This window comes from Diabrotica virgifera, chromosome 6, assembly GCF_917563875.1.
Source record: "Diabrotica virgifera virgifera chromosome 6, PGI_DIABVI_V3a".
NCBI classification, from domain to species: Eukaryota; Metazoa; Arthropoda; class Insecta; order Coleoptera; family Chrysomelidae; genus Diabrotica; species Diabrotica virgifera.
The window spans coordinates 94,393,374-94,410,433 of record NC_065448.1 but is presented as its reverse complement, the minus strand read 5'-3'; the positions used below and the strand labels follow the sequence as shown (position 1 = coordinate 94,410,433).

Genomic DNA, 17,060 nt, shown 5'->3' with positions numbered 1-17,060 from the left:
TACGTTTTTCTTTATTATTAGTTAAAACATTAGATTGGAATTAGGACAAAAAATTGTATATTATATAACAAATTCAGGTGTTTCTTGTGGGATCAGTACTCACCGGAGAGACAGCAGACGTTCGGATACAATTAGCGTCTTTACAATGAAGTCGACTTTACTAAGTAACAAGACATTTATTCGACACACACAGTACACATTACACTATCTGATTATGAATCACGTAATCAAAACCCAAAAATGAGAACTACTGGTCTAGTGGATACGACGCTAAACCTGTGTTCGGGTAATCAGAGTTCATTTTCCACGCCACAAAAGAGCATTAAAGTGCAAACTTTGTCAATGGTACTCTTTTGTGGCACGTTTTACTTCAAATTTAGAAAATACTATGTGACAATTTTTTCAAAAAAAAACTATAATAATTTTATTTGCCCACAAGATGAAATAGTTATTTTCCTAACTAGTGCGGAAAGTCATACTTTTCGGCAAGCAGTCGAGTGCGGAAAAGAGACTTTCCGCAAGAGTTAGGAGAATATTTTTTCTACGAGCGTTCGTAGACTAATCTTAATCTAATCCTAATCTTAATTAAGAAATCTTAATCAACTAATTAAATTAAAAAATAACGCTAATAAGTTATAATAATCCCGATTTAAAGTCAATGCGGTGCCTAAATACCTGTTATGGAGTAATGAATGATGTAGGCGAGCGGGAGATACCCCTAAAATGACCAGGTACTGACCACGGAGGGCCGAAGGGCTAACTTTATTCATACTTTATATTTTCGAGGGTGCTGAAAACGAGAATGAGGTTTATTTTGAATTTTATGTGGGGGAACATTGTCAAAATCGCAATTTTAACCTAAAAATAAAAAAAATAAATCACGTTTTTTTGCGTTTACCTCGCTACAACTCTGTTCAATTTTAATATTTTTTTCTGAAATTTTTACAGTATATAGCTCTAACATTTTTAAAGACAACGGTACTTGTTTTAAGCTTTAATTCTTATTCTGCTAAAGGTTATGAATTTTTCAAAGGGAAAGGTACGGATTTGTGCATTGCAAAGTTTAATCGCAAAAGTTGAGTGACGAAATTTAAAATTTAGCCTTTTAATCACGTTTATGTTAAAGTAGAGTACAAAGAATTTTTCTGAAAAATTTTTGATCAAAATGTTTTATAGAAAAAAAATAGTGCAACTTTTATTATCGACATTAGAAATCCCCGATATAACGGTTATTTTTCGAGATACTGACCATGTGTGGTGAATGGCTAATTTTCGTCTTAGATTATGTTTTTGATGGTGCTGAAAACGAAAGTGAAATTTATTTTAAATTTTAGTTGGGGAATATTGTCAAAATCGCAATTTTACCATACAAATAAAAAAAAAAGTGAAATCACGTTTTTTTGCGTTTAACTCGCTACAACTCTAGTCGATTTTAATATTTTTATCTAAGGTTTGTACACTATATGTTGCTCACATTTTTGAAGACAACGGAATCTGATTTAAGATTTTAGTCTTATTCTAGTAAAAGTTATGAATTTTTTAAAGTACAAGGTACAGATTCTTGAATTGCAAAGTTTAATCACAAAAGTTAAGAGGCAAAATTTAAACTTTGTCTTATTAATTACGTTTATGTTAAAACATAGAGTACAAAGAAGTTTTCTGGAAAGTTTTAGTTACAAATGTTTAATAGAACAAAAATTGCGCCACTTTTAATATAGACGTTATACGTCCCCAAAATACTAGACTCCAAAAATCATACCAACAGAAGTTTTGTTTATTTTATTTACCGACGCCGATGACCGTTACTACGGAGGATGAAGAGGTAGAACTACCGGCTACTTTCACCACCTCAAAACATCTGTTATCAATCCGCCATTAATTTGAACAATACCCCCTCTGTGGCTCAGTGGTAAGAGTGCCTACCTTTGGATCGAAAGGTCCGAATGGTCGTGAGTTCGAATCTCATCAGGGTCAGGGATTTTTCGTTTATAATAAATTAATAAATGAAAATAGTTTCTGTCCTTGTGGGATCGGTACTCACCGGAGGGACCAAAGACGTTCGGATACAATTAGCGTCTCTTTGCAAAGACAATAACATCGACTTTGCAAAGTAACAAGACACTTACTCAACACACACACTATACATGACACTAGCAGGTACCTGACTGCAAAAATTCATTGTACCTACCATGCCAATGGCCATTAGTTGTCAAGGCATTAGCTAAATAAAAACAAATTGAACAATGCAACCAGTTGTACGTTCAATATAAACATTGTAAATAATAAAAAGATATAATTAGGGCCGGTTGTTCGAACGCTAATCAACAATGATCATTATCAAATATTTAATTACTGTCACCAACTGTCAATGTCAACTTTGTTTGGGTTGCTGAAAACATAATTGATTACAATTATGAAATTACTTAATCAATTATGTTAATAATTGTTATGTTAATTGATTAACTAATCTCATAATTATAATCAATTATGTTTTCAGCAACCCAATAAAAGTTGACATTGACAGTAGTTGGTGACAGTAATTAAATATTTGATAGTGATCATTGTTGATTAGCGTTCGAACAACCGGCCCTTAATATTACATATTTTGTATTTGATAATAATGAAACTGTTAAAAAGTTGACTTTATATTAAACTTACCTAATATTTAGTAATTTTGAGTTATACGTTATCTTCGAACTAAGACATGCGAAGCAATTGGGCATTAAAAGCACAATATGTATATAAATTCAGTGCGGAAAAGTAATGTGGAAAAGTAGACTTTTTGCACGCTCGTAGAAAATAGTTATTTTCCTTACTAGTGCGAAAAGTGGTACTTTCACGCACGAGACTGCCGTTGACCCGAACGACGCGACAGCGGAGTTCCGGCAAGCAGTCGAGTGCGGGGAAGACACTTTCCGCATGAGTTAGGAACAATATTTTTTCTAGGGCCGTACGCTTGGAAAAAAAGCCACAAAAAATAGAGTTATATCAATTTTTATTTAGAAGTGAAAATACACAAATTAATTTTTTGACAAGGTTGTCAAAATCAAACTTTCAATATAATGGGTTACCACTACGACGATATTGGTTTCCATGACGACGATTCAAAACCATTGTAATTGTCTACTGATCTGACTTTTAAATATTATGTCAAAATAATTTTATTTCATCGAATTATCAGTAGTAATTGCACAAGAGCCCTGAAATTATTGAATTTTTCCCGAGTGACACTTTGACAGTTTGACAGTTTCAAAGTGTCACGAGAGCAAAAATTCTATATTAATTTCAGAGGTCGAGTGCAAGTTGTTGCGATTATTTCATGAATAAAACTGTTCAAAACCAAAATTTTATTGTAATTTATTTATGTAAGTACCATTAAACACACAGTTTTTATAAATATTTGACGATTGAAAGTCAACATTAATTGTCATTAATATCACTGAATGTAGTTTTTCGTAGCAACGAAGGGCATCTGACGTAATATACTTAACGACGGGAGATTATCAAAAATTATCGATTCAATTCAGATTTCTGTAGCTTTCTATTGGTCAGAATCTCCTATGAATGAATTAATCGCGTTAATTTCATTAAAACATGAACACAATAAGATAAATTTGAAATAAATTAGTAAATAATATCTAAATATTAGTTTATTGCATGTATTATAATATATTATATTGCCATATTACAAGATATTTTACTTTCACGCACGCCGTGCGGGAAAGTGCAACTTTTGGAAACTAAATGCGTGCGTGAAAGTGGCTCTTTTTGCACGGCCGTAGAAAATAGTTGTTTATGAAACAGTTTGTGAAGTATGCTTTTTGCGAACGCACATGTTTAGTGCACGAGCGATAGCGGCGCGAGTACTTTACATCGCGTAAGTTCGCAAAAAGTACTTCACGCACAGTTTCATAAAATGTTTTATCTACGATATACAATTAAAAAGACTCTTCGTGACTGGAATTCATTTCTGTTCTACAATTTTAAGAACTTTGACATTTAAAAACTCTAACTGCTTGCAAACCACAAAAGTGTCAAAACTTTTGTTGTAATTTATTGCTCACATGTCATCACCATGACAACGCGAAAGTTAAGGATATTTGATTCTATGAAAGTGTGCCAAAAAAACAGTGCGAAAAAGTAAATCCCATTTAAAATACATTGTTACTTCACGCACACTTTAAATCCTTCACGCACTGCTATCTATAATGACAGTTTTCAGAAAATAAAAACTTATACATAATATGAGATAGAGTAGATAATAGTTATTTATGAAACAGTTCGTGAAGTATGCTTTTTGCGAACGCACGCGATGTTTGGAGCACAAGCGACAGCGGCGCGAGTGCTATACATCGCGTAAGTTCGCAAAAAGTACTTCACGCACAGTTTCATACAATATTTTATCTACAATAAACAAAGAAAAAAACTGTAAGTTTTCGTCACTGGAATTCATTTCTATTCTACAATTTTTAGAACTTTGATATTTAAAAATTCTAACTTCATTGTTATTTAAAATACATTGTTACTTTACGCACACTTTAAACCCTTCACGCACTGCTATCTATAATATCAGTTTTCACAAACTAAAAACTTATATTATATATAATATGACACAGAGTAGATAAATACATTTTTCTAGAACCACTATTCAAAATGCAATTTTCTGCACAGTTTTATGTTAGCAAACTTGATATTTTCTCACAGTTTAAGATATTTGACATTAGTGTGCAGAAAAGTGACATTTCTGTGCCGGAAACTTCTTTTCTGCACAGTTGACTACCTCATTCTATGTAACGTCATATTCTGTTTACATCCGTGGTTAAAGTTTAGACAAATATATAACCTATAAGACAATTATTATATTTAACTATACGCTCTGAGCTTCGCTGGTGTCGCTCCTAGCGGTTACTAATTCAACTTTCACCGGTAATTTTTAAATTTATTATTTAATTGTTATCGCTTAATATTTACGCTAAAAAGTAATTAAATTGTAATAGATTTTTTTAAGATTTGCTAATCATTTTGACGTTCTATTGATGAAATATTAATTTCTTACTTCGGATACTTTCACAATTATCATGTAGATGGCGCCAAGATTAATTTATAATTACATATTACAGAACATTAAAAAACGCAAATTCAGTATTTAAAACGTAAGTATATTTAAGGTAAAAATATAAACCACAGCTTTGATCAACTAATATTTTTTATAATTAATGTTTTTAATTTTAATTTAAAATTAATCACTTTGACATTTATGTCAAATTTCCGGTAAACGTTTACAGACTTGTCACTACTGGCGCTCACGATTTTATAAATATCCCCTCTACGTACGAGCTCACAGCGTATAGAATAGAAATTAAATTAAGGATGTTACAACTGTTTTATTTTACAATTGTATTCTTAATAAACATTTTGTAATTATCAATTAACCAATAAGGATTTAGCAACCTTAACAAAATACGTCGAATGAAGTAGGTTTGGTGGAACTCAGTGACTGCATAAATATAGCGTCGAATGTGACAGTATTTTGTAATAATGATTTAAAATAGTTTAAATTCAAACAAATTAAGGCAGTGCATTAATATTTTAACTGATTTCTGTTTAATTTGTTTAGGTATAATGAATTTAAATTGATTAATATTAATTAAATACAGTTTAAAATTTATAATTTATTATTATAATAAATCTTCGTTTGGAAATTGTGATTTTTATTTTTAGGAAAAACTGTGGTTGTAGCAAAAGTATAGTGTGTAACACGTGCAGAAAGGTAATTTCTCACTCATTTGAAATGAGGCACTCGCTTACGCTTATACCTCAACTCGTGAGAAATTAGTACCTTTCTGCACTTGTTGCACAATATACTATTTTCTACAACCGTGTTAAAAATGCAATTTTTAGCACTCCATAAGAGCGTTAAAAATGCTACTTTAAGGCACTAGTGCTCTAAAAATTTTAAGGCACTGCAGTTAAAAGTGAATTGTCAAATTGTGAAACGTCAAAATATTTATATTTCATTTATTGACATTAATATTAATAGTACAACTTGCGCAATTTGAAAAAGGTGGTTTAAAAGGTTTTTTAAAACTTAGTTTAAACTATATTATTGCATTTTTAACACGTTTGTAGAAAAAAACAAGTTTATGTAACGGTATAATATTTTCGCTAAGAATTTTTAGACATTCCCCTCGAGTGTAGACAACCAGTTCTACCTTTTACGGGTCATAGGTTTATGGTTTCAGCAATTAAGAAAAATATTATATTTTATAAATTTATAACGTTTGTAGAAAAAATATTGTATGATATACGTGTTAAAAAGTACATTTTTAAGGCACTCGTGTGAACTACAGAATTCGCTTCGCTCATTCTGCAAATTTTCACATGCGTGCCTTAAAATTGTACTTTTAACACTTATCATAAATAACTATTTTGTGCCACGTAATATTCATATCAGCTCTTTTGTAGCTAGAATATTGTGTGTACCACTCATTTTTACCGCATTTATTAAGCTTTTTTATTCTTGTTTATTATATACTACTACTCAACTGATTAAATTTTTATTAGATTTTGATTTGATTGAATTTTAATCGATGAATAATAATATAAACTCTTAAGCAAATTATTCTATTTTCAGAGGCCATATAAAAAAGGCCAAGGTGTAAAGGATAAGGAGACTGGCTGATTAAATCACGTAATGTAAATGTCTTAAGTAGCCTATAAAATAGTAAAGTACCTTATATACAAAAGATTTTAATACCCTGTCAGTTTAAAGACGTAGTAATGGCCACTTCCCTCAACGTAGACGCATAGAAAAGAACGAAATAGCAAATGGAATGAAATCTCGGGCGAATTACATCCCGGAGGGGTCCTAATCTCGCAAACTGTCAAATGAGGCACGAACTGTTTAAGTGCTCACCTATCTGATCAGTGCATTCTACGTTAAATCCACACTACATATCAATCTGTATGGACTAATAGGATTAGTTTTACTGTGTGGTCAAGCAATCAGCGACCGTTTTGGGAGGATCTGATAAAGAATATTTCCATCGGTGACGAGATTAAAATCCTGTTTTATAGTATAGACTTAACTAGATTTGAAAGGCTTTGCGTATATAAAGATGTCTATTTTGAACGAATATAAAAGATGATACAAGCAATAAAAAATTGTTTCAAAATATAGTAAATATAGATATAGGTATATATTTGGCGACCGTGTGACAAGACTCAGTTTCAAGTAAAATTAATCGCGTGTGTATATGCATAAGGTTTAACGAACAGTGTCTTGGCGATCACTGGGCAAACTATATGAGGTTTCGCCTGTAGATTTCGGTATAGGTGTGTGGTTTTGACCAAGTTTGCAGTGAAAAATGGCTTGTAAGAGGAAACATCGTTCACTACCCTGTACCACCTTCACTAAATCGGCGAGAGTTAGATAATCTTTTATCGGAACCAGAGCATGAGGTATCATTGATCAAAATCACCTTAGATCTACTACTCAGAATCTTATTACTCAGATTACTTTATTTAGTCAGAAAATTGAAGATCCTAGAAAAATAAGAGATGAAATAAGTATAAAATATTTTATTAAACGAGGATGCCAATGAACAAGATTTGTTAAAAAAAATTGAGAGTAGTGACAGCTACATCGCGAAGTTTGCACACCCTTACATACAGTGCGAGAAACTGGTACAAACAAAGATAGCTGACTCCGTGAAAGATGAGGTTTGACGGGAATCTTAAAAACTGTTTGCATTTTTGGTCAAAATCCCAAACAGTGCATTCGTACATAGACTTGAACGACAAAGTTGAGTATTTAATTAATGCTACTATATCGGGTAGGTCAGCTAGGCAACTAGCAGTTAGTTTTCCTGCCACTGAAAGTATGGACCAAGAGCTAGGCAACGTCGAAAAAAAAATCATTTTAAGACGGCTGATTCTTTCATATATTGGTCCCTATGCTTCCTCGAACACCGTACCGGCCATCTGGCTACTGATACAGGTTGCGTTCATTACTGCGCAGCACACTTGTACAGGTAAATATATCGAATTTAAAATTATTGTAAGACGAAAAAGTTTTTTGTCATTACTTTTTAAACATTATTAGAAATATGAACTGTAATTGCCAGACATTTCTGTGGTTTAAAAAGTAATGGCAAAAAATTTTTCGTCCTAAAATAATTTAAATTCAATATACAGGGTGAATTATGGGTGTGATAAAGATCAGTAGATCAGCTATAGTAATAGATAGCAATAAAAGTTAATAATACAAATTGTGGCCTACTTTCAGCTTCACATTACGAAATTAGTTAGATTGTTACAGGGTGTTCGATAACATAGTGGCAGACCAAACTTATGTTTTTTTTAAATGGAACACCCTATATTTTATTTTATATTCGAAATCGAAATCCTCTTAACTTAATAGGATCACAAAAATATAAAGGTTTGTTGTTATACAGAGTGTAACAAAAATACAGGTCATAAATTAAATCACATATTCTGGGACCAAAAATAGTTTGAATGAACCTAACTTACCTTTACCTTAGTACAAATATGCACATAAAAAAAGTTATAGCCCTTTGAAGTTACAAAATGAAAATCGATTTTTTCGAATATATCGAAAACTATTAGAGATTTTTTATTGAAAATGTGGCATTGGGATATGTGGCATTCTTATGGCAGGAGCATCTTAAAGAAAAAATTATAGTGAAATTTGTTCACCCCATAAAAATTTTATGGGGGTTTTGTTCCATTAAACCCCCCCAAACTTTTGTGTACGTCTCAATTAAATTATTATTGTGGTACCATTAGTTAAATTTAATATTCTAAAAACTTTTTTGCCTCCTAGTATTTTTTCGATAAGGTAGTTTTTATCGAGTTGAGGCGTATTTTTTAATATGTTTACATAAAAATTTTATGGGGGTTTTGTTCTTTTAAACCCCCCAAATGTTTGTGTACGTTCCAATTAAAGTATTGCTGCGGTACCATTAGTTAAACACAGTGTTTTTAAAATTTTTTGCCTCTTTGTATTTTTTCGAGAAGGCACCTTTTATCGAGATATGGCTTCTTTTTTAATACGGTTTAAAATATACCTAAAAATGTAAATCATACATAAATTTTCATATTATTACCAAGTCTCCATAATCGTACTTAACCATATACAAATATGTGGTGGATTTGAAAAATATTCAAAATATCTCGATAAAAACTGACTTTTCGAAAAAGTACTAAGAGCCAAAAAAGTTTTAAAAATACTGTGTTTAGGTAATGGTTCTACAATAATAATTTAATTGGAACGTACACAAAAGTTGGGGGGGGGGGGGCTTAAAGAACTAAACCCCCATAAAATTTTTATAGGGTGCCCAAATTTCACTATAATTTTTTCTTAACATGCTGCTGTCATAACAATGCCATATGTCCATTTTCAATAAAAAATCTTTAACAGTTTTCGATATAGTGGAAAAAATCGATTTTCATTTTGTAACTTCAAAGGGTTGTAACTTTTTTTATATGCACATTTGTACTAAGGTAAGTTAGGTTCAATCAAACTATTTTTGGTCCCAGAATATGTGATTAAATTTATGACCTGTATTTTCGTTACACCCTGTATAGGGCTTTTACAAAGTTATAACCAATTTTTTATGAAAATTGTATCAAGTTCAGCTCCCTGTATAAATAAAAAAGCACAATAGCGATGGTTTATTGGTGCCATATTTTTTTGTTGATTTTGAAAATTTTTAAGACTTGTCGATATTGCTAATTTCCTTATATCGAATACAGGGTGAGTCAAAACGCAAGTACATTCTTTTCTCAGAAATTTTAAATGGAACACCCTGTATTTTATATTATTATCGAAAAATATCATTACCGTACTTTAATTTTTGTATAATATTCCCTATGCCTAAATTTGTCAGTTTTCGAGATATTTTCATTTTTCAGAGCAAGTTATTAATTAGGGTGTTCTATTTAAAATTACTGTGAAAATAATGTACTTGCGTTTTGACTCACCCTGTATTCGATATAAAGAAAATTAGCAATAACAACCATTTTTATAAATTTTAACAATCAACAAAAAAATATGGCACTAATAAACCATTGCTGTTGTGCTTATTTTTATTTATACAGGGAGCTGAACTTATTACGATTTTCATAGAACATTGGTTATAACTTTGTAAATACCCTGTATAACATAACAAACCTTTATATTTTTGTGATGGGGCAGTTAAGAAGATTTCGAATATAAAATAAAATATGGGGTGGTTCATTTAAAAAAACAAAAGTTTGGTCTGCCACTATGTTATCGAACACCCTGTAACATTCTAACTAATTTTGTAATATGAAGCGCAAAATTAGCTAAAATTTTTGTTATTAACTTTTATTGCTATCTATTACTATAGCGGATCTACTAAGCTTTTTCACACTAATCAATTACCCTGATCTTGTGTTTATCTGTACAGGTATGCTGCGCAGTAACGAACGCAACCTGTATCAGCAGCCAGATGGCCGGTACGGTGTTCGAGGAAGCATAGGGAACAATATATGAAAGAATCAGCCGTCTTAAAATGATTTCTCGAAAACGTTGCTAGCTCTTAGACCAGTAATTATGCTAAAATTTTTGACTGTCTTATTTTGCGTTTCGGCCGTGATGATTTACAAATCATCACGAATAGGAGCAAGTTTATGCTCGGGAATTGCTCAATAGACATTTCTTTACTAAGTATACGAGTATGATAAGTTAGAGGATTCAGGTGGACACAGGATAATATTGTTTTACTGTGCCGGGATGATTTTAATTGGTTATTCACGTAGTTCATAAATCCATTAGAAATATAGCTTTTCGTTATTTTTTTAAGTGTAACATTTTATATTTTATTTCGAAACTCATAATTTGAATTAAATAGAAGTTTTTGCTACCAATAAACTTTATTTGAAATCGAACCGTGTATTTTGCTGTATAACGGGGAGTTTACATCAATGCACCAGATACATTTGCTAAATGTTTAAGGTTCGGTTATACCTGACAACGTACTAGTTATTAAAATTTTTAAAAAATTACGGTTAAATGAGTTAAATTACTAACTGGAGTCAATGTACTAGTGAATATTTATTAGATTAAAGTAGGTACTTTACTCAAGTGGCAGCTTATAATCTAATGATAAATCCGATTCTAAAATGTGCGATTTCTGTTTCTGAAAAAACTTACTTAGTGTAATTTTTTATTTACTTAAAAAAACTTAAAAAATTAAAAACAGTTTTAGACAAGGCGAAAACGGCGGGTTCGTTGACAAATATATTCCCATGAGATTTTTTTGCATAATCACATTCGTGAGTGACCCCAGAATAAGGTTCAAGAAGTCGCCCACGCGAAAATTGGTCCAAATTTTTTTTAACAAGTTTTTTAATCAAATTTTAAAAATAAATATTTTTGGTTCGTTCAATCTTTTTTTTTAGGTTTTTTGGACCCTTTTGGACAAAAAAGGTCTCTTGTAATTTTTCCCTAAAGTTGATCGTTTTCGAGTTATAAGCAATTTAAAATTTGAAAAACGCGAATATGGCCATTTTGAAACTTAATAACTCGGTTAAAAATTATTGTTATGAAAATCAGAAAGTGGTTAAATCAAAGTTTAAAGCCTACCCTGCATGATCCTAAAAAATTGTGTCATTAATTTAGTACTAAGCTGTTATTTTTAATTACTAACAATGAGCGGTAAGATCGTATTGACGCGGCTGTAAATGTGAGTGCGAGTAAGATGCACCATTGACTGACGGAATGGCATCTCTCTCGCACTCACATTGACGGCCGCCTAATACGTGCATGGCGCTCATTCGTATTACTTAAAAATAACAGCATAGTAATTAAATAATTACAAAAATTTCTTCAGGATCTTGTAGGGGTGCTTTAAGCTTTGATTTAGTCACTTTCTGACTTTTATAATAATAACTTTTAATCGAGTTATTAAGCCTTGAAAATCGCCAATTTTCGTTTTTTTTTCAATTTTAAATTGCTTATAACTCGAAAACTATCAACTTTAGAGAAAAATTATAAGAGACCTTTTTTGTCCAGAATGGTTTAAAACGTTTAAAAAAAATTGTCCTGGCCTAAAATATTGATTTTTGAAATTTGATAAAAAAAATTGTTAAAAAAATTTGGACCTCTTTTAACGTAGGCGACTTCTTGAACCTTATTCTGGGATGTCTCACGAATGTGATTATGTAAAAAAATCTCATGGGAATATTTTTCCAACGAACCCGCCGTTTTCGCCTTGTCTATTTATTTTATAATTTTTGCTGTATGCTCAATGCAACGACATAATGTACCTATTTGCTAAAATACGTCAAAATAAATATAATTGAATCGGAAGATTTATGTTGCGGAAAATAACTTATACCGAGTATCTATAATATCAATATTATGTAATGAAATGTCTAATAATGTAGAAGACAATAAATTTCAAAACATATTTAAGTGACTGGTTTAATGTATATATACAACAAGTTAATTTTAGAAAATATATTTTTACAGTTAAATCCATTTATTATTTCACAACTAAACGATGGTTTTACTGCCTGTTTTATAATCTAAAAAATAGTTTCCAGGCTTATACAAATTTCTAACAACTAACTTTAAAAATATATAATATACTTTCTCCAATATTTCTCATAAAACACTTGCTTCGTATGTGTTTTACATGTATTTTCAAGTGACAGAATGAATATTCCATAACTATCCATAAGGCAAGGGCACCAATTTTACGTTATACGGTGCGTTTATAGTTTGCGTTCCGGCAACTTCACGTGGTCACTACATAACGTAACGCAAAAGCGCATAATGTTCACGTCGATATCAGTGGAGTGTGACCTTTGGGCATCAATAACGAGTTTTTAGTTTGAGGATTAGATGTAAGATTGTCAAGAGGAGAGAAGTCCGGTATGTTCAGTGAACTAGAAAGTGGTCTTTTTTGTCCATGTGTAGGCTCATGAGATAATTGTTCTAAAATAGCAGGTGAAGTTTTTGTTGCCGATGATTGTTCACCGGAAGATTGAGGAACATTAGTGTTTTGACAATTTGTACCACTTGCAACTGTATGACCAGTTTGTTTACATATAAAATATGCAATTTTATCAATAGATACGAATATACGGTATGGTGTGGAATCGAACTCAATAACTAGCCTGGTCTGAAGCTCACAATTTTCGGTAGGTGGGATTATGTACACTTGTCTTCGACATGAAAGAATATGGCTACATTCATCTCCTTGAATTCCAGCTTTTAAGATAGAGACGGAAGAAGCGAGTTGTAAACTAATGCCGTGTAGAGCAAATGCTATGAGATCGTGGGGTATTGAGGGACAGACATTCGAGATTAGGATACGTTTTTCTGGAGTATCTAATCTTCTGATAGGTAGGTCTAGACCGTTTACTGTAATAATGGGATTGTTGGAAATAAGCTGGTCAACAAGTTCAACTTTGCTTAGGTATATTCAAATCCGGTTGTTCGAGATTCTAGATGCAAATATTATATTTTTAGGACCAACAATATCACCTGTGAATTTTACATAATCAAATAGTTTTAACTTATCTTCTGAGTGATAAATAATTGCTTGCTCCTTTTTAGGAAAGGAATGCTTGGGTCTAGATTTCATAACAGCAAAGTAAGATGTGGATCTCAGTGTTAGTGGATGTAGTCATTGATGTGATATTGTTGACTGTAGATTGATTATCCATAATGTTATTGCTTTTTTAGTCAAAAGTAACGAAGTGGTCAAGACTAATGTTTATATATCTCCTGAAGTGTCCGCAAACAGCAATTCATATTGTAAAGTATGTTGCCTATATCTACTGATATTCCAAAAACCCGAGGCTCTTGACCGTACTAATTACTTTGTTACTAATATGTTGACAACAAAAAACTAGACAATTTATACTAAACGCTGCAATACCTGTTTGTTGGCTGGAAGCCGCTGCTTGCAGCAATGAGAAAATGTCACCAATCTATATACAACTGTTTATTCTCTAGATCATTCAAATTACACTAATTAATATTTTTCATTAATCACACAAAGTCGAGTAAAAGTCGGTGCAAAACTTTTTACCAACTTACTCGTTCAGTGCCAATAGGTTACTCCTGTGTCTACTTTGTACGTACGTAAGGAGCTATACTTTTAGCGAGCTCGCATACCGAAGCAATATCCTCCATCGCATGTGGCATGCATTGCGAAAAGATACGCACTGAGTGTCACATCTGGTTTTCGGTGAATCTTTGGTGACTTTCGGTGGAATTTTGTTCACCGAAAACCAGATGAGACACTCAGTGCGTATCTTTCCGCAATGTATGTTATGCGATGTAGGGATATTGCTTTGGTTGGCGAGCTCCCTTATTATTGTGATTTAAACGAAATAAATATATTTTAAACAGTATAATTGTATTTTTATTTAAATATTGAACTAATTTTAATACTTAAAATAATACCAAAAGTTAAGAATAAAGTTAATACGTCATTTTTATGAACTGGAGCCCTCCCGCAATTACGCTTCCCTTGATGAATCGTAGAAAATCTAAAAAACGTCAGATTTTCTTCACAAATTTTTAACTTTCCTTTCATCATATTTTAATACTGATTATCCTATTCCCAACGAAGAGAAGTCCAACGACACAAACATTATAATATGTAAATATATTTATTAAAAACACCAATATATTTTTTCACGCTTTATTTGCATTGATACATACGTAACTTGAAAAATTGAGCAACTGACTTCATACACTATAGCCGCTTAAAGTATTTGGCAATAAATGAATGCAAACAGAATACGGGGGGTTATTTGGGTTGCTGAACACGAATACGCCATCAGAACCGATTCCTGGAGCACCTAGTGCCCACGATCGCTGCTAAGGATGTCATCTTCTGAAGTTTCGGATGCATGCAAATAGATTACTAGGCGGGTTTTGTGGTCCTTGAAAATGAATACGCCAAAAACCACCGAGTAACCTGTCGAAACTCCAGATGACGTGCCTTGGCAGTGAACCTGGGCAGCAGGTGCTCCGGTGGTCGGTTCTGATGGCGTATTCGTCTTCAGCGACCCCAAAAATGCCCGATTAATAAAATTTGGCTCTTATTATACTCATTTTGACATTATTTGACACTACCGAACACACTACTGGATCAGTTAAAGTGCTTGACACACTTTCAAACGAATTTCATCCAGAACGGGGTGTCATACAGGGATGTATAATACTATCTCCACAATTATTTAATATATATGGAGAGCATATTATGAGAAGAGCACTTGAAGGATGGGAAAAAGACATCTCAACAAATGGGCATAAAATAATCAACCTACGTTTCGCAGATGACACAGCCCTTCTTGCAAATGGTCAAGCAGATCTGATTGATCTTATACGACTGGTTGAAAACGAAAGTCAAATATTTGGTCTGCAATTTAACATATCAAAGACAAAGATCATGATAGTGGATAGACTACATAACAATCATCCACACATAACCACAATTGATCGGTTTGAGGTTGTGAGCTCATACTTATATCTGGGATCATTAATCACAAACACAGCGTCACTACAGGAAGAGATAAAACGTAGATGTGATCTAGCAAAAGTCGCCACAGCAAAAATGACCACAATATGGAAGGACTCTCAAATTTCAAGAGCGTTAAAGATGAGGTTGATCAACTGGTTAATATTCCCAATACTGACCTACGGATGTGAATCTTGGACCCTGAGAAATTCGTAAAGAAAAATAGACGCCACTGAAATGTTCTGTTGGAGACGAATGCTACAAATTCCTTGGACCGACCATAGAACAAATAATTCAATTTTAAGAGAGCTAAAAGTTAGCCAACGACTCTCCAGTAAAGTCCATCTCCAACAATTAAAAAACGTTGGACATGTTATGAGAGCAAACACAGAAAACATGGAAAGGCTCATTATACAAGGAAAGGTGGAAGGCCGAAGATCACGAGGAAGATCTCCAACAAGATAGATCGATCAAATTACAGGAATATGCAAAAGACCTATGCATGAGTTAAAAGAAATGACCAGAGACAGAGATCTTTGGAGACGGACAATACACGACATCACGTCGACCACTACACTCCCTCCGGGTGGTCAGAATTGAAGAGAGAGACATGTTTATGCACTTTTAGATGCATATTATGCACTTAAAATGCAACTATGCATCTTCACCCATTCTTCTAATGTAGACTTTTTCCTGACGTCATCGTGAACATAATGCAAAAAGTTGCAAGCCTCTAGGTGCTGTATGTAAAAATCGATTTATTTTGTGTTAAATGCCATAGTTTAATTACTGTCAATACCTCTGTTAAGTAAAAGTTGTGTATCTATCCTCGTAACATACATGCATAATAACAAATATAAAAAAATTATGGATTCTTGAAAATGCATACAAACATTAAAATGCAAAACTGTGTGCGTGGTATATTGTTTACTAAAAACCGTATGACTTTATGTATTAAAATAGTTCATTTACGTCAGAGACAATGCAATTGCCTACCTTAGAATATTTATTTGGGTTGCGGGTATCCACAGTAAACGAGTGTTCAGTCATTGTGTGCACTTATTCAACTGTTTAACAACTGAGTTGACATACATAATGCTGTATGTGTGAGTCATAGCATGTGGATATTAAATGCAAAAATCTGGTTCGGAATCTTACCTTAAACGTTTAACGTATAATAAACAATATGCATTATAAGTATATCCATAATACTTAATAAAATATACTTAAGGACAAAAATATTGCATATCTTGAAACTTTTTAAAGTGCATAATTAATTATTAGCAACCATTATCTACAAGTGGTTATTTCATTTTCCTAAAATATAATTCAGTATAAAAATTGTGTTACTTATTATTCCCCAAAAAATTTTAGCTATCTAATTGTTACGGTGGTCACCAAATAGCGGACCGCGGTCCGCATCTGGACCGTAGGCTACTTTTGTGTGGACCGCCCTTAAATTCAGAATACAGTGTTTGTTCTAAAATCAACATTTCAAGCACATTTTTGTGATTCTTTTGAAACTGTGGT

General features: G+C 32.4%; 1 protein-coding gene across 1 annotated transcript in view; it reads right to left on the bottom strand.

Annotated features, from left to right (window-relative positions):
• Window positions 1-16,604, bottom strand: part of LOC114330272 (protein-L-histidine N-pros-methyltransferase) — a 261,897-nt gene extending 245,293 nt beyond the window's left edge. Inside the window, exon 1 of the mRNA XM_028279598.2 lies at window positions 16,527-16,604. Coding sequence (XP_028135399.2) covers window positions 16,527-16,580 — 54 coding nt within the window. The 5' untranslated portion in view covers window positions 16,581-16,604. The remainder of the gene's footprint in view (window positions 1-16,526) is intronic.
• Between the last annotated feature and the right edge of the window lie 456 nt (window positions 16,605-17,060).